This window comes from Chrysemys picta, chromosome 19, assembly GCF_011386835.1.
Source record: "Chrysemys picta bellii isolate R12L10 chromosome 19, ASM1138683v2, whole genome shotgun sequence".
In the NCBI taxonomy this organism is placed as follows: domain Eukaryota; kingdom Metazoa; phylum Chordata; order Testudines; family Emydidae; genus Chrysemys; species Chrysemys picta.
The window spans coordinates 3,424,396-3,449,998 of record NC_088809.1 but is presented as its reverse complement, the minus strand read 5'-3'; the positions used below and the strand labels follow the sequence as shown (position 1 = coordinate 3,449,998).

Sequence of the window (25,603 nt, the reverse complement as noted above, 5' to 3'; positions counted from 1 at the left end):
CTGCCCCCAGGGGAATCATTTCACAAGGTCATAGTTATGACCAAGACACCACATGAATATCTCCCACCCTCACTTTGTGAGTCTGAATGTTTCCATGTGACCAGCTGGCAGTTACACCACATTACTTGTCTCTGCTTTCCCAGACTCTAAAGATTGTGGGAAAAGGAAGCTCATGAAAGAATTATTTTTATTTATTTATACTGTACTCAGTGCTCTGAGAGAGCAGAACCAAAGTGCATGTGCCAGGCAGGACCATTTCTTCTGCCTTGTATATGGTACTTTGCAGCTTGAAACAACATCACATAAATAATTAAGGAAGTTATGATAGAAGATAAACCTCACATCTACCATGGCTTAAGAGGGACAAGGAGAAGGGTTTTCAGATTCAGTGGTGCGCACTGATTCCTGTTATATTCCAGAGCCACAGTATCAACTAGAACTATTTTAAATAGTTAACAGGAGCCGGTCTGGGCTTCCTGCACATTTCAGTTTGTCTTGTATAGTCCAGAATGAGCAGCAGAAGAGGCCCATCACCACCAGGCTGCTGTATAACCCAATATCTCTATTAATTATTTGCAGTTAGAGGGGCGGGGGAGTCACCCACTGAATGGGGGCAGAGATGCAGCGTGGTGCCCTGAAGTATGCAGCAAGCATGTTATGTGGCTGCTTCACCCCCAAAGGCAATATGCCCTGAACTTGCCAGCTCTTGAGAATCACTATTGGGAAATGACTGTCTCAAGCTGCATTCTGATTGGCCTGTGGGCCCTCCAGATGGTGTCATACTATGCACCAGCTCCCGGTAATGCGTAGCTGGGACCTTGCCCCTGAAAAGCAAAATTCTTATGCCTATCATTGTTGGGGAGAAAGAGTTAACGAGAGGCAAAGATAATAGAAGCAGCCTGAAGAGAGGAAAAAAGGAGCCATTAAACTGCTCACATTCTCCAAAGTGCCAAGCGGCCCTCTCAGAAGCAAGTTGTGGTCCTGCTGCCATTTTCATTTGGGGGAAAAATCAGACTGTTCAGTATTTCATTTCACGAAAGGAAATTAGTTGAAAGTGGCTGTTGTGCCAAAAGCTGCTACTGAAAGGGCAGCCAAGCCTCTGGATGACAGAGGAAGGCTTTTTTCTCAAACAAAACTATATTTCAAACCAGAACTATCTGCACAGCGGAAGGATACATTGCACAGGCCACATCACACCCATACATTGATTATTTACAGTTTTCGTTTTTAAATGATTTTTAATATTAATGGATCTCGTAGCATAAACCACACCCGGGTGTGCAGTAATGGGCAACTGATGCAAGTCTCGGACAGCTGTCCTTTGACCTCACCCTACACAGAGAACCTAAAGGTGCATCAGTAGCTGACTAATGCAAATACTCCCGGTAATTGCTTATTGCTCCAGTGAAGAACAGGAGATTTCAGTTTCACGTTTCAAAGTGGTTATTCATATAAACCAAAGCAAGTTCACACAAAAAAGAGCCCTTTAACAGGATCCTTTTAACATCATAACACTCAGTGGAGAATAAATAAAATTAAAACTGGTTAAGAGATCAAATTAATGTTATTTATGCTGTAAAGCAAAGGGTGAAATCAACCAGCTCTTAACTGATGTCAGTCAACTGATAACTAGAAGGTTGTGGTTTCTGGAGGGAGGAGGAAGAGGGGATGGGCGGGGGGGTGAATAGATTTTCCTTGTGGCTAGTGCTACAGCCAGACTAGAGACAGCCTTGGTAAAGTCTGCTGTAGCAACAGGCCCTAGCAACGGCGGGACTCCTCTGCTGAGACAGCCCGAAGCAATGGCAGGTGGCTCAGGAACTCTGACATGGCTACAGAAAGCCCGAAATCACATTGAGAACTCACAGGTATGGTAGAATGAGGCACAGAAAGTCAGGACAGGTCCTCAGGGGCCAAGAAGGGGTTTAAAGTTTGGACTTTCTTGATCTTGGGCCAGAGAGCTGTGACCAAATGCTGGAATTTACATTTCCTGAGTCCATGCCCCTGGGAGGAGGGATTGTCTTGCAGTTACTATCAAGGGGTTTGGGGGATGTGGGGCTGAGCCTCCTGCACCTTGGGCTAAAATAACGGACTGTATACAATAGTCTTGCGCCATTGGGTCTGAATTGCAACAGTCAGTTATAGGTTTCTGCTAAAGCCAGAGGCAATTTGATGTGAGCAAGCTTCAGAAACATAGAGCAACCAGCACAAAAGCCAGAAAGCCCCCCTGCTAGAGAAACAAGCAAGACAATTGCCTGTAAAAATACCCAGTGATGTGACTACTGCAAAGGTCGGAGTCACAGAGGGACATTTTGGAGCTGTACTTACTAAGAAGGCAGCAGCTGTCCTGATGGAGGGCTCTCTAACCTGCATGACCTCTGTGACCCCATGTGCTGTGCCTACAGCATCTGGGCTATCTGTAACCCTGCTGTGCCTGTCTGTAACGAAATCATCTACAACACTTGAGTCCCCTGGAGGCCCAAGGATAAAGCCTCTGCACTGCCACTTTCTAGGTCTTGTACACACTGTTACAGTGACAACACCCTGCCAGAGATGGCGGTTGACAGGAATACTGTAAATCTCAGGGGGATTATTGTTAGGCTTGAAGGAATGCCTGCCAGAAGGGAGTTTGTGGAGGCACCCCCCAAGGCACACATGCACCTCTGTATCCCTCTTCCTGACCCATGGAGAGCGTGGCTGTCTTCACACATTTGAGATGAACATCTAGGCCCAAGGGAGGCTGGCCTAACAGAATCCCCTCTATGCCGGGCAGGAATGGCGAGACTTCACGGCGCGGTTATGTGATGCTGCCCAGCAGCAGATGACGGAGAGCCACGTCCATTTCTTCACCGACCTCTCTGCGGCAGAGAAGGCTTTCGTCCTACAGCGAGCTGCCAAGGCCATCCAAGGAGGTAACAGGTTGGGAAGAGAAGAATATCCAGTCTCCCTCTTCCTTCAACTTCTAGGTTACCATCTGGTTGTTTCATTTTTTTCCTTTCATCAAAGTACTTTATTTCGTTGTGCAGATCAATAAGGTGCCCATTAACCTTTGGCTTCTTTCCTAGTACCTGTATGGGCATTTATACCATGCCTATCACTGTTGTATCTGAATACATGGAGTTTAGCTGTGTAGTAATCGTGGCAAGATGCACACTTCTACTGCGTTGGCACGACGGCTTCTGCTAGTATTTTACTTGCTGTGTAACACAAATGCTGCACTGCAAGAGAAAATGCCAAAAGGCTTGAGCCCTGCTACAACAATATCTGGTGACTGTATTTTGTTACAATAGTTAAATGTTAGCCATACACTCATAGCTAAATCACTGAGTTACACAGCCCTATTTATTTTCTGGTTGTCTTACCATTATCCTGATAAACACTGAAGAAACCTTCTGACTGTTTCAGGAGACCCGTATAATCCCCTGATGTCTCAAGTTAGCACTTGCCTAGAGGAGCAGCTGTATATTCAAGTTGCTCATGAACTGCAAGATGGTGATCGTCTGAAAAACAAGTCAGCCCTGGTTCTGAGTCACATCAAGAATGGAGTGGTACATTTACTTATCTTTTTCTAAGAGGGTTATTTGATTTGCATGAAAATTCAAAATAAAGGACTAATGTGACCTGCAACTGTTCCAAACTGATCGTTTCACAGTCTAAAGACAAACAAGTTTCCTTTGTAGTCCTTCATCTATATTGCTCCAATGGCATGAAATTTGCCAAGAATCCACCTTGTGATTTTGTCCTCAAGGTTGTAGACCAAAACTGCCGCTCTGGGACCCAAGTGGCTCAGGGCTCTCTATTTCTATTTGCAATCTAAGATGTGTTCAACGTCATCACTGCAGAGGTCCCAGTTCAGTCCCTCTTGACTTACACTTTAGAATCTCCATAATTCTGCTCAGGAAAGACCAATACCTTCTCTCCCAACTCCAAACGCTGGTATGTGCCACCCTGTCCTTTCCTTAGCACTTGGCAAAGTTCCATTCTGATCTTGGACCTTCTCTCCACCCTCACTCACCTAGGTGCACAGGTCACCTCCCAAACAAGTCCATCTGAAGGGACTATGAGGTAAATCAGTGCTTCCTGTTCACTGAAACTCTGATTATCTCTTATCTATCCACAGCAGAGGTGCTGCCAGCAACCTAGCCAGTTCTAAACTATCAATGCCCCATGACCCACTCCACAGCACAAAATGAACCAGAATAAATCCACTCATCCTTTCCCTGCCAAATCTTAAGAAGATGGAGCAATGCACAGACCTATAAACCAACAGTCCTGCCTAGTGCCTGCATGTCATTAATCAAATTGCACACCAGCCTGACAGCTGCTGTCTACAACTAACTTAGGCAGGAATGGGCAAACCAGACAGACAGCAGGCAGGATGGAAAAATCTGAATCAGGCTGATTTCCCATCGGCAGTCCTTATTCTTATGCTTGAAATGAGTTCACTTTCCTCCTGCTGTAACACTCTTGATTTTGAAAACTGTACATAGTTCAGTGGTTATAAATGGCTAAGTGACTTGCCCAAGGCAGTACAGCAAATCTGTAGCAGAGCTGGGAATAAAACCCAGATGTCTGATTCCTTGTCCTTTGTTTTAGCTATAAAATATAGCTGACACCAGGCGATCTGAAACCCTAGATTTAATTATCCTCCTTATTCTAAGTGATTTTACAGAGAAGGAAACTCATCTTCCCACTAGGCCTTCCACCTGCAACAGATACTAGGCCTGCTTCTATATACCTCATGTCTGAAAACTCCCTCTGAGTGGTTTCACTGGATTCCATGACTATAGCAGGGGTCCATATCATATAGAGGGGACACTTTGTTCTTATACTGAAAGGCTTTAATTTAGAACTTAGCTGCTATCAATTGTGCATTATTTTTCAGATGCATTTGCTGGAGGAAAGGCCAGCTCTGAAGGGGAAATTACAAGCTTTTTTCAACCAGCCCCTCCCTGCAGACTTGAGAAGGCTCACCTGGAGGCTGTACCTGTCTAATACCAAAGGTATTTATTTATTTCAATGGTTCCTTCTTTTGTTATAAAATATTTGACCATCCTAACTTCTGGGCACGTTCACAAATCAATCTATCCTATCTACGCCATTCACGTGTGGTACGACATATAGGGATTAATATCTATCCACAACACAAAAGACAGGGTACCTGGAGACTGCTTTTCATAGTCTGAACAAATAAATAAATGGAGATATACCTATCTCATAGAACTGGAAGGGACTCCGAGAGGTCACAGAATCCAGCCGCCTGCCTTCATTAGCAGGACCAAGTACTGATTTTGCCCCAGATCCCTAAATGGCCCCCTCAAGGATTGAACTCACAACCCTGGGTTTAGCAGGCCAGTGCTCAAGCCACTGAGCTATCCCTGCCCATTTACATTTTACAATGACAAGTGTAAACAGCTCCACATGGCTAGTCATAAAAATCCAGTGGTTTTATTTTGTTGTTCCTTTAAATGACACACTGGAAGGGGCTTCTGGGAGGCCCTTGCTAAAATTCTGCCACCAAATTGAAGAGAGGGTTAGGGCGATCTCCCTCCCTTATTTATTCCTGGGGCTCATAAAATACTTCTGAAGAGCCCCTTTCTTGCCTTTGGAATGGATCGGTTTGCTCCAATTATTTTCAGAAGTGATCTCGCAGGGTAGCGCAGTCATTACACACATGGAGTCAGCTTCTATGATAATTTGCATCCTGTGCAGCTCCACTCAAATCAACGGCCCAGGATATAAATCAGTACAAAGTTTAAACAAAGATTATCATGAATGTAAGTGGGTTCAATTGCACAGAGAGATCTAGTAGTGTGTTAATAAGAAATCTGGTGAAAAATGGGAACACATTAAAGATCACGCAAAAACTGAATCCTGTGGCTCCTTCATGGCCTCCCTTCTTGTTCTTCTTTCCAGCACGTATGGAGTATCTGTCCCAAGTTGCAATGAATAAAGCTAAATCCCCAAAGGACCGGGAGATTTTCCTGAGGTCTCAGGCTCTGTTGTCCACCGAACCCACTTTCCAGCACCTGAAAAATAACAAAGGTGAAGTCATTTGTGGTCATCTTGTGATTGTGAAGCCGTGACCTTTACTTTTTGCAACTAATAAAAGATTGTATACAATACCAGGGAAAAAAGGACTCCGAAAAAGTTGGGGTTTTTATTTCAGTTGCAGCACGAGCCCTGAGGAACATTCTCTCTTATTACCATAAGCTTCAAGACACAGCCATGAATCTGCCCGACACAGACTATTTTTTACTGGTGCCTCTGCTGCAAGTCGTCCTAGACGCTGCTGCCCCCAGCCTATCTTTGGACTCCATTTCTGCTGTTCTGGCTGAAGAGTTTATCACGTTCATGAACCTTCGACCTCAGTTAATGAGGCTCTCCTCCACCAAGGTAGAGTCAAATGCCTCTCCCCTTTTCAGGCCTATCCACCTCTGGAGAAAGAGGATGCAGCTGTCTACAGAGGCTTCATTGAGTCCATGTGACTGGGATCAGAGCCAAATCATTCCTCTCCATCCTCCTCCATGGATCTCCTACCCTTGGCTGCTCCTCACAGCTCAGGCTCCTATACCACACGCATAGTCCCCTACAAACATATGATGAAATCTGGACTGGTTGTGCCCTACGTAGAATCAGGGGAAAGCTGCGCACCCACCCTCTTCAGTTTCTCTCAATGACCTTAATAGACAAGGAGTTGCCACACACTGTGCCATTCGTTTGCCTTAGAAATTGTTTCCCTAGAATAAAACAGCTTGGGTTAGAGAGGCTAATGGAGCATCAGGCATTTTCCTTAGTTCTGTACAGCACCTTTTCTGTGAGCTGTATAAAGGAAAGACGTCAATAGGATAGTGTGTCCCTTCCCCTCAATGCATTTTAATTTCTCACACAGATGCTGTTATTTCTTGTTCTAGGATCCCGCCAGTGCCAGTATATTGGAGGAAGCAACCTCAATGTTAGAGCAAAAGGACAGGGACCTGGCCAACATCATTCGAGGCATTTACAGTCAGACAGGTAATTTTGCTGTGTAGTGAATAAAATAACAGAAGTATTATGTGGTAATAATTGCCCACTCTCTAGGAGGTGAAACAAAAAGCCTGATCTTCCTTCACTTTGGGATTGATACGCTGTTCATTATCTCAGCGAAAAGCTGTTCTATTAATCAGAGCCTCAGCTGGTGTCCATCGGTAGAGCTCCATTGGATCTGGCCCTATATAAAGTGTAAATGTAAATACAGTCACCAGCTCATGAGACAACTAGCACATTAGTCTCGGAGCTTGACTGAAACTTCATATAAATTCCAACCGTTATGCAGAATCTACTTACCTTGAACTCTTTCATTGTGTCCTAGCAGAGGACCCTCAGGAACCCCTGCGGAGGGCACTGCAGCACATGCTCCAACCAGCCATCAGTACCGTCTTTGTGGGTAAGGCCCTTTCTGAGGTTTTCAAATGAGTCACAAGCCAACTTCTTCCAATCCTAAAATGAATCGGGCTTTGCCACATAAGGACTAGCTTGTAAGAGAACAAAGAATGTTGTATATGAAGAACAGTGGTACGAGATATTCCCTCCAATGGGAGGGAAGACAGAGAGATAGGGCCAAATGTATCACTGATATTAGTAAAACGGAAGTCATTAATTTGGTCCTTAGGGTATAGCTGCACAGCAGTCCATGGTGTAATTACAGCACAGGTAGACATACTCAGATTGACTTTACCCACACTAGCATGGCTAAAAACAGCTGTGTAAACACATTAGCATGGGCTTCAACTCCAGCTGTATAAGCACACGGAGGACCCTAGGTATGCTCACAATGCTAGCCCGTGCTGACGTCCATGCTATTGCATCTCCATTGCTATTTTTAGCCAACCTTGCATGGATAAATCTAGCTGAGACAATCAAACCTCAGATCATCTCTGGAAAGGAAAAAAGAGTCAATCTGCCCACAAATCCACCCAAATGAAGCAATTTAGAAATTAACATTTGCTCAGCTATCACTCTCCCCTTTCCTACTCATTCTGGGGAACAACAAGCAACCAGTAGCAAACAGAGACGTAAAACGAGAGTCTGAGTTATCCATAGTCTCCTGGCAGAGGAGTGATTGTACAGCTCATTCCTGTAATGACCAGCAGACCTTCCAAACTCGGTGCATCTCATGCATACAAATATCCCTGCCTGTAGTAAAAGGGTCACTCTGCTACTTTTCACAGGCTACCTGACCATGGATACACTGCTTTATGTCTGGGACCAGATAATCATTGGACTTGATCAGCCATCATATAACTGCCTCCCTGCATTCAGCACAGCCTTCATCTTATTGCTTCGGGACTATCTGAAGACATGTCAGTCGGTAAGTGTCACATTTCCTTTCTCACAAAACATGCAGTTTCATTCAAGTCCATGATAACTTTTATTTTAGAAATCATAATTGGGGGTAAATAAAATGTAGAGCTAAAGAGACAAAGACTGTGTTTAACACTGAGGCTAGGAGGTGAGTCAGTGACAAAAAGAAAGATTAAAAAAATAAGTTCAACAGCATCCTGACACAGAAGAGGGTGCAGAGATATAAAGGAAGGGCAGGGAGGAGATGCTACAAAAGCTCACATCAACTGCAATTCATTTTACTGGGCCATAAATCACTGCTTATTATTTGGTTTAGCCAGGCCAGATGGAAGCAGCTCTAAGGACTCAAGGGCCAAATTTGTCTGTGCAAGAATTTCAAGACGTGATCAGAAAACACTTCTTCAGAGAACTGTCCAGCCAGCTACACGGAGATGACAGTGACCCCTTCCCAGTCCATGATCCCACACAAGGTGAGATCACATCCTGCACCTGGGATTGCACAAGACTTGCACCTGGAACAGGTGTAACAAGAACAACATATCCATCTAGATTCAGTATGCCCATGAAGCTGGTGGATATTCCAATACTTAGATTCACCAAGCCAGCATAAAACAGCTTCTTTATTACCTTACTGGTTACACTCAGAAGTCCAAACCACACAGTTCCTTTAAAGTGATCCAGCCTCAGGCCTCCATCCAGGTACTCAGATCAAATATGATGAAAATTTCTGTAAATCTTATTTCATCATATTAAAGGAAAGGTTCTACCAATCCCAAAGGATTGGACACATCACCTCCCAGGTTATTGAATGTTTCAGATCTTACCCAAATACACGCTACAGCGAATTCTTATTAACTAAACTAAAATTTATTCAAAAACAAAAGAGAGAGAGTATGGTTAAAAGATCAGTATACATACAGATATGAGTTCAATTCATTACGGTTCAGATTCATAGCAGAAATGATGAGCTTTGTAGTTGCAAAGAGTTCTTTCAGAAATAGTTCATAATTTATAGTCCAAATGTCACATTCAGGGCGTCCCAGCATAACTGGGACCTCAGTCTTGCGACTCAAACTTCCCCCGATGAAGCCTAAGCAGATCTGAGATGACAGAATCAGGACCCAAGGATCTTTTATACAATGTCATGACTTTTGACAAGTTGGAGTTCCTCAGAGAACAAAAGGTCATTAGGATGACTTTGAAGGAAGTCCAACACCGGTACCTAGCTATACGAATTATCAAAAGGCCATTTGCTTGTTCCTCCACCATTCACACTACATTTAAAAAAGAGATGAACACCGAGATAGCCCGTGTTTACAATTAATTTAAATGATAGATGTTCTTTTGACCTCTGAATTATCAGAATACAGCACAGACAGGGACTATTGATAACATTGTGGACCCTATTCATACATATGTAAATACACAAAAATCTCCCCACGTCTTTTGAGGGTTATTTATTTTGCAGGATGTTTAACCCTTTCTAGCCATGCGTCACAACTAGCAAAACCACCACAATTAAGGAGTTGTTATAGCATAGTCTGGTCTCACCTGTGCAGATGGACCCAAATTATGTTTTAACCTTGTTAGTGGACAGTGCTACCGCTCCTATCAGATCCATAAGACAATACAGTAATAGGCTCATACCAAGCAAATGCAGAACTAGTTATAAGACAGAATACTACCATGATGTAACAAGACATGATAGATCTTGGTTTATAGACAAGTACTATGTTTCTCCTATATCCAAAAAAGGAACCATATGCTCTCAGTCTTATTCCAGATTACAGGAAAAACAGCAAGAAAGAAAAAGTAAAGTCTCCGCGAGGAAGAGCACAATTCATGCATCTCCTCTGTACACGCTGCAGCAACTCTGAGAAGAAAATGGCCACTGCCTCTGCACTTAGGCACAGTTCTTACAAATGTAAAAATGCAGAACACAGAAAATATAACCAGCACTACTGTCCCTTAAAAACCCCTGACTTCCTGTTCCACGGGAATGCTATCCTGCCAGTAGAGAAGGAAGTTGGTAAATAAATGCTCTTAAAACAACCTGAACAAGAAGCCCCAATAACTGATGTTTGATAGATGAGCACATACATTACCAGTGATTTGTTAGCAGATTTCACAATATTTTCTAAAAGTATCTTTCAGCCACAAATATTTGGAATTTTTCTGGAAAATTCTATAATCAGGCTATTGAATATATACATGGGCAGATTAAGCACTATGTACTCTGCGTGGAATTTCTATCAACTCAGATCTAGATTCATGTCTAACATGTCTGTGGGAACTGATGCTGTTGTCTGGCTATCTCTGTGTGCTCTTCAGAAAGCTGACAATTGCCATGTTCTCACTGTTTTTATTTTCCTTTCCACAGCTTTGCCTCCCTGGAGCTACTTGTGCAGAGTACCAGTACCTCCAAGAACCAGAGCTCAGGACAGAAGACAAGCAAGGTAACTCTACTGGGCATTATTGTCACCTGCATATCACAGGGCAAGATCTTTCTTACCAGGACTTTGAGTCATATTTAGAGACGATAGTAGATGTAACTATACAGTACTCATCTATTTCTCAATAATACTGCCAGGGCTGTGACTATTAAAATGGCTAGTTCAGTCCAAGATTGGTCAAGACTGCTGCCTTTAATATCTCAAATGGCCCTGAATGTACCATACCTACCCCGTGAAGCAGTACAGACCTAGGGGTGCTGTCAATTACACAGCCCAGCAAGGGCATGGAGCGGAAGGCACCAAGAGCAGTTTTCAAAGAGGAACAAATATACATTTCTACATTACAGAAGAAATCATTTTTGCAGGGGGCACTATACTATACATGAGCGCAGGTGCAGAGCAGCTGCATCCTTGCCTTGCTCTACCTTCAGGGCTGGGATAGAGGAGATGCAGGGTGCCTATTAAAAAGGGTTAGAGAGCTGTAAACCAGCAGAGTCTGTCAGCGTACTCCAAGACATGGGGTTTTCCTCCCAAGTGTTTATTGGCAGGAGTTGGAGGTAAACAGGTTTTAATCAAATGATTTTAAGCCAACAACTATCAAAAGTCCTTGATATGCTGCCTCCAAAAAAAAAATCCTCTAAAGCTTAGTGCCCAGTTCCGCCTCCTTGGCGAGGCCTGGCTTAGTCTGTTTGCTGCTAACCATAGGTCTCCTGCTTCTGCCTGTGAGCCACATTTATGGCATTCTGCTGCATTGGGCTCCTGATTTCTCCCCTCAGGAGCCCCACCTTATTAGACCAACAGCTTTCACCTGTGCAGCTATGAGCCATAAGAGACTTGAGCAGAGAAATTAACTCTCCATCTGCTGGATTCAATGTGGGACCTCCCAGTGCCCTGAGCATTTTGTGCCTAACTTTAAGGGATCCACTGTAAAATTTATTAGAAGGGGGGGGGGCAGTTAGAATTAGATTTTGACTCAAACCTTGCAATGAGCTTCATGCAGGCAGAGGCCTACAGAGAGCTCATTGCATAAGCCTGGGAGTAGTTTCACAGTTTTTCACAGTTTTTCTGTTGGTAAATTTTAAAGAAGAGAGTTGAAGGGAAAGGGGAATTTAAATCTTTTCTTAAGGTGTTTGGGTCACAAACCCAGCAACACTGGGCTAAGTGTGTGTGAGAGCCAAGGAATGAAATTGATTGTAAACAGTGAAACTGGTCCTTCTAGCTTCATTATTATCCAACTTCCACGAACAGCAAAAAATATACAAAGATTCCCACTTTATATCTGGAACTGAAACAGATTTACCAGCCTTACCTCTAAGGAGCCTAGGGGATAATGCGCATTGGAGGCCCTGCAATACAGGCCTGTGATTTCCTATCCACCCTGGGGGTGGATGGAGTTAGAGAGCCTGTCTCAACCACTGACTTTACAAGTTTCTCTTCCTCTCCCTCTTCCCCCAATCTCCTAGAATGTCCTTCCCTAAATACAATCATTAACAAAAAACTTTAGCACCATCCACTGGCAGCCTCCCATACTCCACTTTATTATCAATGCTATAAGTATGCTAATGAGCAAATCATCACCCACTAAGTGGTTTTGTCAGATTAATGCTCTCTGCTGAGCAGATGACTGAGCTGAAGTCCTGATATTTACACACTACTATATTTAAACCTAACACTAGCAGAACAATCAGAATTAAAGTGTTGTAGCTGTGTTGGTCCTGGATATTACAGAGACAAGGTGAGTAATATCTTTTATTGGACCAACTTCCATTAGAGAGAGACAAGCTTTTGATATACACAGAGCTCAAACAAGACCTGAAGAAGTTAGTCCAATAAAATATATTACCTCCCCAATCTTGTCTCTTTAATCAGAATTAAATGCAGTTTTACTTCATCTTCTGCATTTATGGGAACTCCCTGCAAGCCTGGTGCATCTTATATGTTCCAGGAACCAAAACAATGTAGAATTTGGGAGACCCTTCCCAGGCACATTTTGGGGAAGGAAATTCACTTGCAACTAGAAAAGGGAGAAATGGAGAGTTTAAATAACATTCATTCTGTGCTTTTCATCTAGAGTCCACGCTTGCTCTGCTGATCAGTGGCTTCTTTTAAGTAGCACTATGCACTGTAGTGTCCTAAAGGGACATGGGAAAGCAAAGCAGCAGTTGCACTGGGTGTATATGGTCAATTCAATTCTAAGATTCTTCTCCTTGCTCTTAGAAGTGCTGATCGGTGGACCACATTTACATACACAACTCCCTCACATGCACACACACATCCAGTTGTGATTGTATCAGGATCTAAGCTTGAGGCATCTGACTCATAGCGGATGGTTGCATTGTTAACTCCTAAACATTTTGCAGTTAGTGGTGTATATCCCTACTGCGCTAGGATATGAGGTGATAACTTCTTTCCTTTCAGGAGAAAAGGTTCTAACTAATGTATTCACTGGCGTTAGCTCAGTGGTGTGCAGTTACTTAATGCAAGTGCCAATAAGGAGATCAAGCCCAAGAGCATACTCCTGGCTCCCCAGGCCTCTAGCCAGCAGTGCTTGCCTTCTTGAGGAGCAGACCAAGAAAAGACAATCTAAGGAAGAACACCCGCTTCAATGCCATGTGCAGGATTACCCTTGAAGCCAGATATAAGACTCGGAGGCACTGAAAGGAATAAAACTGTAGGGGGAAGGGAAAGGTATACTTGGGGCTCTGTCTTGGATGTAGGAGTAGAGGTGGAAACCCACACATACTTATTTAAAATAAAAAATCAGTATGTTCTGGTTTGTAGAGCAGAGCGTGAGATGCTTCAAAGGCAGCACATGGAGAGACTGAAACAGGAAGAAAGGTTGCAAAGGTTTAGAGAAGAGGAACAAAAGAGGTAAAAAGACAAAAAACAAAACCAAAACAATCCTAGTCTTCCCAGATATAGGACTACAATTACACTTCCCCATCACACTGCTCCCCTTTATGGCTCTCTCCTCTTAGCCCTTTGGCTCCCCATCACATGCTACCTCGTCTGATTCCCGTCAAAGAATCTATTTTACTGCTAACTAGCAGCATGGAGGTGGCTGTACCCCTTCTCCAAGCACTCATTTTTCATATAATATATAGTGGCATGCAGGGGGGGCATCTTAAACAGTGTCTGAAAACCCTCCTGTGATGCATAGTTCAGAAACTCCTCCCGAATATGTTAAGTGATCTACACTTTTTAAAAAATAGTCTTGCCATCTTAAATTAACTATTTAATGAAATTATAGGCAACAAGAGGGCAGACTACTACAGCTTCTGGAAGAGACTAAAGGAACCTTTGAAGCACAAAGGGTCTATCTGGAAGAACAACTATCACAGGTACTATTTGGAGAAACGGAGAGGAAGAGGAACTGCATGGCTGATAAGGATATGAGCCAAACTGGAGTTGTGATTACCTCCTCACACCCCCTATAGCAGCAGCTGTATGGAAATAACATGTTTTCAGCCATAAGCCCATACATTTCTACAGAACTTTATTCTGAAGGATCCTAAAAGGCTTTAGTCTGCAATGTATCAGGGTCACTTTCCTCTTCACAGAAACATAGTCTCTCTGTGGTGGGATACAGCAGTTAATCTCTAGCAGTAGCACCACACAACAAGGTCCTTAGGAAGAGAGGAAAAGCTTCTCCAACTGAAGCTGCAGAAGGAACTTAGTTACTGTATTCAGAGTAACAGCCGTGTTAGTCTGTATCCGCAAAAAGAAGAACAGGAGTACTTGTGGCACCTTAGAGACTAACAAATTTATTAGAGCATAAGCTTTCGTGGACTACAGCCCACTTCTTCGGATGCATATAGAATGGAACATATATTGAGGAGATATATATACACACATACAGAGAGCATAAACAGGTGGGAGTTGTCTTACCAACTATGAGAGGCCAATTAATTAAGAGAAAAAAAAAAAAAAACTTTTGAAGTGATAATCAAGCTAGCCCAGTACAGACAGTTTGATAATAAGTGTGAGAGTACTTACAAGGGGAGATAGAGTCAATGTTTGTAATGGCTCAGCCATTCCCAGTCCTTATTCAAACCGGAGTTGATTGTGTCTAGTTTGCATATCAATTCTAGCTCAGCAGTCTCTCTTTGGAGTCTGTTTTTGAAGTTTTTCTGTTGTAATATAGCCACCCGCAGGTCTGTCACTGAATGACCAGACAGATTAAAGTGTTCTCCCACTGGTTTTTGAGTATTTTGATTCCTGATGTCAGATTACAACAGAAAAACTTCAAAAACAGACTCCAAAGAGAGACTGCTGAGCTAGAATTGATATGCAAACTAGACACAATCAACTCCGGTTTGAATAAGGACTGGGAATGGCTGAGCCATTACAAACATTGACTCTATCTCCCCTTGTAAGTACTCTCACACTTATTATCAAACTGTCTGTACTGGGCTAGCTTGATTATCACTTCAAAAAAATTTTTTTTGTTTTTTTTTCTCTTAATTAATTGGCCTCTCAGAGTTGGTAAGACAACTCCCACCTGTTTATGCTCTCTGTATGTGTGTATATATATCTCCTCAATATATGTTCCATTCTATATGCATCCAAAGAAGTGGGCTGTAGTCCACGAAAGCTTATGCTCTAATAAATTTGTTAGTCTCTAAGGTGCCACAAGTACTCCTGTTCTTCTTAGTTACTGTAGGCAACATGCAATTATTTGAGTTGAAACATGGCCTGGATATCACAGCTAACTCTTCTACTCTAGGGGAGGGATAGCTCAGTAGTATGAGCACTGGCCTGCTAAACCCAGGGTTGTGAGTTCAATCCTGGAGGGGACCATTTAGGGATCTGAGGCAAAAATCTGTCTGGGGATTAGTCCTGCTTTGAGCAGGGGGTTGGACTAGATGACCTCCTTCAAACCCTGATATTCAAAATAAATAAATACTCTTGCAAAAGATGCCATCAGATATTTAATGACAAGTTAATTTTTATGTATTTTTGTCTAAAGGTGGCACCTCCAATAGCACATCAGCTCCCTTGTCACCCACTGTCCTAATATGGAATTCTTAACAAGAACCCCAGAAATCTGGCCAACATAATTTTAATTCCCATAGGATACAAACCCCAGCATCATTATAGAAATTAGGGCTGTCAATTAATCACAGTTAGCTTACGTGATTAACTCAAAAAAATTAATCACGATTAAAAAAATTTATTGTAGTTTTAATCGCACTGTTAAACAATAGAATACCAATTGAAATGTATTAAATATGTTGGATGTTTTTCTACATTTTCACATATATTGCATTGTGTGTTGTAATTGAAATCAAAGTGTATATTATTTTTATTAGAAATATTTGCACTGTAAAAATGATAAACAAAAGTAATTGTATTTTTCAATTCACCTCATACAAGTGCTGTAGTGCAATCTCTTTGTCATGAAAGTGCAACTTGCAAATGTATATTTTTTTTGTTACGTAACTGCACTCAAAAACAAAACAATGTAAAACTTCAGAGCCTAAAAATCCACTCAGTCCTACCTCTTGTTCAGCCAATCGCTAAGACAAACAAGTTTGTGTACATTTACAGGAGATAATGCTGCCCTCTTCTTATTTACAATGTCATCAGAAAGTGAAAACAGGCATTTGCATGGCATTTTTGTAGCAAGGTATTTACGCGCCAGATATGCTAAATATTCGTATGCCCCTTCATGCTTCAGCCACCATTCCAGAAGACATGCTTCCAGGCTTATGACGCCCGTTAAAAAAATGTGTTAATTAAATTTGTGACTGAAGTCCCTGGGGGGAGAACTTTATGTCCCCTGCTCTGTTTCCCCTGCATTCTGCCATACATTTCACGTTATAGTAGTCCTGGATGATGACCCAGCACATGTTGTTCATCTTAAGAACACTTTCACTGCAGATGTGACAAAACGCAAAGAAGGCACCAATGTGAGATTTCTAAAGATAGCTACAGCACTTGACCCAAGGTTTAAGAATCTGAAGTGCCTTCCAAAACCTGAGGACGAGGTGTGGAGCATGCTTTCAGAAGTCTTAAAAGAGCAACACTTAGATGCGGAAACTACAGAACCCAAACCACCAAAAAAGAAAACCAACCCTCTGCTGGTGGCATCTGACTCAGACAATGAAAATGAACATGTGCCGGTCCGCACTACTTTGGATGGTTATCGAGCAGAACCTGTCATCAGCATGCACATGTGCCCTGGAATGGTGGTTGAAGCAGGAAGGGACATGAATCTTTAGTGCATCTGGCACATAAATATCTTGTGATGCCAACTACAACAGTGCCATGAGAATGCCTGTTCTCACTTTCATGGAGCTTTTGTAAACAAGAGCAGGCAGCATTATCTCCTGCAAATGTAAACAAACTTGTTTATATTAGCGATTGGTTGAACAAGAAGTAGGACTGAGTGGACTTGCAAGCTCTAAAGTTTTACATTGTTTTATTTTTGAATGTGGATTTTTTTGTACATAATTCTACATTTGTAAGTTCAACTTTCATGATAAAGAGATTGCACTACAGTACTTGTATTAGGTGAATTGAAAAATACTATTTCTTTTGTTTTTTTTACAGTGAAAATATTTATAATAAAAATATAAAGTGAGCACTGTACACTTTGTATTCTGTGTTGTAACTGACATCAATATATTTGAAAATGTAGAAAACATCCAAAAATATTTAAATAAATGGTATTCTATTATTGTTGAACAGTGCAATTAATTGAGATTTTTTTTTAATTGCTTGACAGCCCTAATAGAAATGTTTTCTGTGCTTGTTCTCTTGTAGTGTTGCAACAGAATTTTCACTGACCTTTGCCTTCCTGGTCACTGCTGGTAAACTAGATGCTAAAAGACACAACTGGCTTTTGATGTCTAGACTATTTACTCACTTTTGCCATCTCAAATTACATCTTCCAGGAGAAACAATTGCGCTATGAAATACAGAGGAAGGCAGAGGCACAGATCAATGGGCTGCAAGCTGAAATCAAAAGACTCATGGAGAAGAGGGTAATAAAAGAGCTGAATTTATTAAAATGAGCCCAAATGGACACTGCTAAGTACTACAGGTCATAAAGAGCCCATGAGGGCTCATAGCCAACTCTTAAGAACATTCTGTTTAGAAATGTTGATGCTTAAATAATTTATTTTTCTTCCCTCATTATCATCAGGCACTTATACATGAAAACAAGGTCTTTACTAATTAAGCTTTTGTTATTCTCCATCTTATTTTTTTAATTCCATTTGTGACATTATAATCATTTCCACAGCAACCAGTTTATAATCCTTAGAAACTTGTGATAAAGTTTGCTAGTTTGGGTTTTTCTGATTAGCATCTTTGTCTTATGTCTTGGTCTTGAGGGATTCCAGTCAATGGAGAAACTATATTTGAATTAAATTAGTCTTTTATAGTAGCTGGAGCAGAGGGCTAAGGGCTCAATACTCCTGGATTCTAATCCTGTCTCAATATATGTCTTTTTGCAAGTCACAGATCCCTTCTATGCCTTAGTTTACACATCTCTGAAGTAGGAATAGTAACTACTACAGCATATCCCACTGGGGTTATGAAGTTTAATATTTATATGTGTTCTAAGATATCTGAATGAAGGGCAGTATAGAAGAGCAATTTATTATAAATAACCTAATTTAACTCCTTTCAATCTTCCAGATTTATTAGTTACCCATAGAGAAAACGTACTTATCTGGTGCTGCATTGATTCTGCCTTGTACTACCATTGATGCAAATTAATGTTCTGTCAACAATGCTGCCAAACAGCCCAACCTTCCAGAGCTAGCTCAGAGAACCCTTGTTCAATAGAATGGGAGAGGTATCTTTGTGGAAGGAGTGAAACTCCCCCAGGCCCACTCTGTCTTGTCTGATATTCAAAAGCTGGCCTGCCACAACTCTGACATGGGTTTTCAGGGGGAGACATAGTGAAGGCAGAAAGCTAATCTCAAAGCTGTTTAAAAAAATCTTGACTTAGAATGTTGCTTTCTGTTTCTCTTGTAGCTTTCTATTGATGCATACTCAGAGGGAAGGTAAGATGCTGTGCAATATGCTACCAAAGAGAACACTCGGGGGAGGAGGGGGGAAATAATCTTAGTCAAGATAACATCCCCAAGACTTTCCACTGTTGTTTTATAATGCAGCAGAGTGATTAATGCCTTAAAAAAAATCCCATATGAAATACAGCAAACTACAATGTAACAAATATTTTAACAGTTCCAGCCAAATATTTCTGTCATATGACCAAAAGTGGGAAGAGGATTCATTCTCCAGAACCGTGGGGCAAAATTTCCATAGAACTGGAGGACTGAATGGCTCAGGGGATTGGTAATGATATACAGCCACTTTCAGTCATTTGTTCCACTCAGACAGTATGGCCCAGTGGATGAAGAACTAGACTCAGGAGACTTGTGTTCTATTCTTGGCTCTGCCACCCGTCTGCTGAGTGACTTAGGACAAGTCACTTCACCTTGCTGGGCCTCAGTTTCTCCATCTGTAAAATAAGGACAGTGACACAAACCACTGGCTGGAAGTTGATGATAGACAAGTTAAGACTGGAAATGAGGCATACATTTTTAACAGTGAGGGTAATCATCTATTGGAACAATTTACGAGGGGCTGTGGTAGATTCTCCATCATTGCTTTTTAAATCTAGATTGGATGTTTTTCTAGAAGCTATGCCCTAGGAATGATTGTGGAGCAGTTCTCTGGCCTATGTTATACAGGAGGTTAGACAATCACAGTGCTCCCTTCTGGATTTGGAATCTATGAATACAGACGAAGATGAAAGCAGCTCAAAATCATTATTATCTAAGTACTTATTGTACCTGATACATGTTTTGTAGCCCCTGTTAAATGACCTGGTGGAAAGGAGTCCTCCTCATAAACACCAACCACATAAGTAGAGCTCTGCGCAGATACAAATTTATATCCATGGATGCAGATATCGATGGATATAAATTGGTATCCGCGGAACCGCAGAGCTCTCCCGGGAACCGCAGCAGCGAAAGGAGCAGAATGTAGGGCTGCTGCTCCCAGGAGCCAGCACCCCGTGCCGGGAGCTCCCGCAGTGTGCCTGTACCACCCCCAGCCGTTCCCCCGTCCCTTCCACGCAGCTGTCTGCGTCTCCTGTCTGGTGGCGTGCGAGCCGCTTGAACACAAGAGCATGACCAGGGACAGCTGCCGGTGAGCCTGGTGCCCGGCCCAGTGGGTGGGGCTGGGGGCGGTACAGCTGCGCCAGAGGAGCTGCCAGCATGGGGCGCTAGCTCCTGGGAGTGGTGGCCAAACATTATGCTCATTTCGCTGCTGCGGTTCCTGGGATAGCCCTGAGGTTCCACGGATACCAATTTATATCCGTGGATCCGAACAGGGCTCTAAACGTAAGTGGCACGAACTGGCATCTTTAAACAGAGAGGTTAAGGATTAAGAGTGTGATTCACAAAGGGCATGGAGACTGAGCTATCCACTGCTCCCATATGGTTTCTTCCAGCTGAGGGTTATGGTACACTAATTGGGAGTGCATGGAAAGATTGCACTGCTGCTCCCCAGGCTGTACCCATTCTATGGATAAGAGAAGACATCAGTTTTCAGGACTGTCAAGCCAACGTGTTTCATTAGCATCAAATTCACTTCAAAATAAAAACTGAAAATCTGTATTGCTTATATAGGATCCTTTTTATGTTATTTGTGATGATATGCCTCAAGCAAAAGGAAGAACTCAGGTATCATCTCTCTTCTAGCCTGATCTGGAATTCATTCACCTCTGTTATTGTCCCTCTTTATGCAAAAGTATGTAGCACAAAGAAAGGACAGGGAGTGAAAAGGAGGGGCTGGTCTGACAATGAAAGGCAGGTTGTCACCCACCGTTGAGACAGAAAACACATTGCCTCCGTATCAGCAAAAAGGTGTGATAGAAAACAGCAGCAAAGGGACTTCAGGAAAATAAATACAGCATGTGTCACAGTGGAGTGTGCCTGTGGAATATATGAGAATGTGTCTCTCCTCTCTTATAGCCTCATAGCACCTGCACCTTCGCTGCAGTCCCTGACTCCATCTCAGATGTTGCCTCCTCAACCTTCCCCAGTACAACCACCACCTCCTACAGGTTAGTGAAAGTTACATGGCTCTTATCACGTACACACCTATATAATAAAGGCTTTGATGGGGACATGGAGAGTACCTTGGGGAAAAATCTGATTAGCTCTTATTTGTATAATCAGTGATGCTCCACATTCCTTCCAGCTTTGAAGGACTGGGGCTGCCTTTGAAATCAGTCAAACTTGCTCTTCAGTATCCCAGAGGAGTTAACTACGGTAGGTGTTTGTCTTCCCAGGAAGGGCTAACAATACTGCATAATTAACCTGTGGAACTCATTGCTACAACATATTACTGAAGCCAAGAGCTTATCAGGGTTGGTTTCTTTTTTAAAGTATCAGGCATTATATATGAATAATTAGAACATCCACAGCTACCTTAGGCTGGACTTCCCTATTCCTTTTGTGGCATTTTTCCTTGGAGGGACTTATATAGTGTAGAGCAGGGGTTCTCAAACTTAATTGCACCGTGACCCCCTTTTGACAACAGAAATTACTTCACGACCCCAGGAGGGGGGACCGAAGCCTGAGCCTGCCCAAGCTCCACTGCCCCACGTGGGGGGGCCAAAGCCTGAGCTCCACTGCTCTGGGCAGGGGGCCAAAGCTGAAACTCGAGGGCTTCAGCTCCAGACAGGGGGCCTGCAACCTGAGCCCTGCTGCCCAGGTCTGAAGCCCTTGGGCTTTGGCTTTGTCCCTGGGTAGAGGGGCTCGGACTTCACCCCTGGGCCCCAGCAAGTCCAAGCCAGGCCTGCCAACCCCGTTCAAATGGGGTTGCCACCCACTTTGGGGTCCCGATCCACTGTTTGAGAACTGCTGGTTTAGAGTTACCAAATATAACCAGGATAGCTCCTTAACTCACTCACCACCAGTGGCAGCTGCTTTAGGTACAGTATAGTGCACTATTTCACTAGCCTGGAAACATTAAGCTGGAGCTATTTTTTTTGGAAGAAGCACAAGAGAGAGGGACAAATAAAAATATATACAAAGATATAAACCTTCATGTTTTGGAGCATAAGCCAGAAAGTAACAGCCTGGGATTAGAAAAAACAATTGTGGAAAATCATTCCATAACTGTCCATCAGGGAGTTTCATGGAAACCTTTCCTCATCAGGGTTGAGCCTCGTAACCCGTATGTTATTCATCTCTAAAGAGATTAAGAAATTTATTCCTGGCCTGAAAGGTGGTGAGTCTACATTTGTAGCCTTTGCTTTAGTTACAGATGGTACAAACAGGACCAGGGAAATTCATGGCAAAACAGCAAAAACCATAACTCTGGATCTACTTGAACAGCTAATGCAGGCTGCAAACACAAGTAAGTAATATGGTTTTCTGAAAAGATATAAATCAAATAAAGTCCCTGAAATATCTGTTGACTGATCATATTTCTCTTTTTACCAATAGTTTCAAATATAGATTTCTGTTGTGATTAATACTTTACAGTATATATTGCATATGCTGTTTGCAGTACAGAAAAGTGACTTACCAATAACTGAAGTTTAGGTATATTGCCTCTATCCATCCATACCATGGGTAAATGGTTCAGAAGCATCTCCAAAACAGTGATTGGTATAGCCTTGCTCTACTTGTGCAACCCAATGGACATGTTAGACAAAAAAATAATTCTATACCGGGGGTGTCAGGTACATAATGGCTCTGGACAAATCCTGTTATGGTCACTGCACTGAAAAAAAAAACGCTGATTTACATAAATATCATAAATATAAGGATATCCCTTTAAAAGTACCAGTGAATGTTGTATCTAAAATTCAGATATTACTAAATATACCCTCTGTCAGGACTGGATTAATAACCAGGACTCTAACCTCTCATGGTATTAATTGAAATTATAAAATTCCATCAAATTTTACCATTACATTGCAATATTGGAAGTTTTCTACATCTATATAGCTCCCATGCCCAATCCTCTCTTAATTTGGACTTCTTTTACTATGGCTATCTAATCTAGCTACATGCTAAGAAGAATTAGCAGTTGACTGAAGTATTTTGATAGAAAATTACTTGGAGAATTATTTGCTCTCTTCTGCATGGCTCTCCAAGGAAAGGATTTATAAAGTAGAGGACATTTTCCCAACTGTTTTCAAGATGCTACAAGCTTCTGATGCTGGGCAGCGCATATCTTGATAGACAAAGCCTCAAAGTCTTTCTAGGTCCCAATTATCCAAAACAGCACTTCTATCTAGTTCTACTTCCCCACCAATGAGCCTGTTCTGAAGGAACCGCACATTTGTAAGGTTAAGAGGGTAACTGCATTCTTCTCTAGGTGAAAATATCCTTTCACTTGATGTATCTTTTCTGGCTCTATATTTGTAGCCTGCTGAACAAAACTTGCAATGATAATCAAACGTCAGTGAAAATGTAAAAATGAAGATTTTTTTGGTTTGTTTTTTTAAATCAGCACTTTGGTGGAGCAATGATGACATCCTGTGGGTTAAAATGTAATTGTTTCTGCTTAAGAAAATAGGCCCTCAGGGGAGATTCTCCAAGCCCACGTGTCTAGTTAACCCCAAAGGGAGTTGCAGGCCTGCACTGAGAGAACAGGCTCCAATGATTTACTCCTAGCATTAAAGTGGGTATTAATAGCTTATCTTGATTAAAACAACACTCCAGTGTCCAAAAGGAATTTATGTTCTTTTTCAGTTGCTAATGGGAGCAATGCAGCCGAGCAGGACTCTTTGAATGCAGCTACCAAAGAACATCTTCGGAACTATAACCAAGACTGCAAAAATGCAGAGGTATTCCATATGCTTCCTAACCCTTAGCCTCTCTCCCCTTAATATAACCCTATGGTTATGCAGTGTACATTTGAAGGGGAAAGTACTGCTTACCTTCTATCAGTGACTACTGCAGCAGTGTAAATGATGCAGCTATTTAATCCTCATCTCATGTTGTCAGGCCTGGACTACAAATTTGCAGCAGTTTATATAAAGGTGTGATTTCAAACTGATTTAACGGGGCACATATTTGCAGGTGGACTAGAATTAGATTACCTGCTTATATCTCTCTCTCCAGGCTGGAAGCACAACATAGGCAGTGCATTCAGCTCTTGAAATGGTTAAAGAGTGGACTGTTCTACTGAAAATGGTGGACAATTTAAGAATGGCACTGGAAGGAGACTCACCCAACCATCTTTACTGATGTAAGGTTATGACAACACAGAGCTCTGAAACATCATAAATGATGGGGAAGGAAACCCAAGAAAAAGGGCATGTGGCCCAAAAATAAGCCACCAAGTTCAGGAAAAAGTCCACCATGTTTCAATATTAATGCCCCTCCTGAAAAATAAGTGTAAGGTAATGTTTTTAAATGTAAATATATATTTGATATATATTTAAACAACCTTGCATTAGGAAATGAACAATTGGCTGGGAGAGATGGTAGCTTAAGAGGGAAACAATCTGTATTAATGCAAGTAGGTCATTAATACGCAGTAAGAGTCCACGCAAATGTTGTCAAATAAAACATTAAAAAAGTACCCTACTGCTATCAAAGTCTTAGTTTATTTTGAGATTGTTACAGAGTAGTAAAACAATCCTTTTTGAAAGGTTTCCAATCAAATTTTTTAAAAGTCTGTTTTACTATTTCTACAACTCAAAAGCTTCAAGTAAGATGTAAAGTATTAAATATTGCTACAATATTGTGTCTCCAATTTAAGAGTTCCTTTTTTGCTTTAATAGATTGAAGTATTTGGGCACCAGATAAACACAGAAGACAGAGAAAAAATTCCAGAACCCAAAAGACAACTACAGGAAAAATTAACTGCAGCTATCAGAAGACATGCAGAGGCCCGTTACAAAGCCCAGTTTGCAGCAAGGAGGATGTTATCAGAGCCTGATTATATGGGTGCAATGCTCTGTACCTCAGGGGAACACCCAGCACCCCCATGTTCATCCTTGTAAAATGATTGTGTGGTATCCAATGCAAGTTTGTCACATTGGGTGTCTTCAGAAGGCTCATGATGCACTGAGCATTGTTGTTACAGTAATGTTATAGGTTGTAATTTCATGTATGTACTTATGAGGCTGAAAATGTACATGTATCCTCATGGCTTAAAATAAGCCCAGGCAAAAACTCCCCAAGAGCAGAGAGGCAGTTCACACCTCATCAGGGCAGGAATGGGACAAACCCAGCCCAGCCTCACAGGAAAAAAGGAATGTTAGACTCTCGAGGGAGTCACTCCCCTTCCTTTGGTCAGTTTGGAACTGTAATGAGGCAATGCCCACCTAACTCTGAAGGGGGGGGGGAGGGGGAAGAGCTGCAAAGCCACAAGGGAAGAAAGGCCATGATAAAAGGGAAAGACATTTACCATGCTCTTCCTCTCTCTTCCACCTACATACACCACCCCACCAAGCGACTGAAGACTTGATCAAAGGGGAGAGCCAGCCTGTGGTGAGAAGCATCTAAGTTTGTAAGGGCACTGAAAGTGTTAAGATCAGCTTAGAATGCGTTTTGCTTTTATTTGACCAAATCTGACTTATGTTTTGACTTACAATCACTAAAATCTATCTTTATAGTTAATAAATGTGTTTGTCTATTCTACCTAAAGCACTGCATTTGGTTTGAAGTGCATCATAGACTCCCCTTGGGATAACAAGCCTGGTACTTATCAATTTGTTAAATTGACAAACTCATAAGCTTGCAGCATCCAGCAAGCATAACTGAACACAGCAAGACAGATTCCAAGGGTTGTCTGGGACTGGAGATATTGGCCAG

The 25,603-nt window shown here is 42.1% G+C and overlaps 2 protein-coding genes across 10 annotated transcripts in view; one reads left to right on the top strand and one right to left on the bottom strand.

The window, feature by feature from the left end:
• The window catches only part of ITGAE (integrin subunit alpha E), a 96,553-nt gene extending 84,288 nt beyond the window's left edge, over positions 1 to 12,265 (bottom strand). Inside the window, exon 1 of the mRNA XM_065572913.1 lies at positions 12,103 to 12,265. The gene's annotated coding sequence lies outside the window, so the exon portion shown is untranslated. The remainder of the gene's footprint in view (positions 1 to 12,102) is intronic.
• Positions 1,743 to 25,429, top strand: LOC101953243 (uncharacterized). 9 transcript variants are annotated; one of them, XR_010593786.1, is made up of 21 exons: positions 1,743 to 1,865; positions 2,771 to 2,909; positions 3,403 to 3,545; positions 4,883 to 5,000; positions 5,914 to 6,042; positions 6,167 to 6,393; positions 6,912 to 7,011; positions 7,349 to 7,423; positions 8,208 to 8,347; positions 8,657 to 8,810; positions 10,721 to 10,796; positions 13,575 to 13,664; positions 14,044 to 14,134; positions 17,693 to 17,782; positions 18,783 to 18,811; positions 20,792 to 20,883; positions 21,021 to 21,091; positions 22,086 to 22,184; positions 23,531 to 23,625; positions 23,903 to 24,029; positions 24,568 to 25,429. XR_010593786.1 is itself a non-coding variant. In XM_065572932.1 (19 exons), exons 1-19 carry the CDS (start codon positions 1,800 to 1,802, stop codon positions 24,787 to 24,789), a joined length of 2,172 nt encoding a protein of 723 aa, XP_065429004.1. In that variant the 5' UTR covers positions 1,743 to 1,799; the 3' UTR covers positions 24,790 to 25,429. The 9 variants fall into 9 exon arrangements, 6 of the variants coding, with proteins under 6 accessions (XP_065429004.1, XP_065429005.1, XP_065429003.1 ...); XR_010593785.1 differs by lacking the exon at positions 23,903 to 24,029; XR_010593784.1 differs by lacking the exon at positions 21,021 to 21,091 and having other exon boundaries at positions 24,568 to 24,706.
• Positions 25,430 to 25,603: the final 174 nt, after the last annotated feature.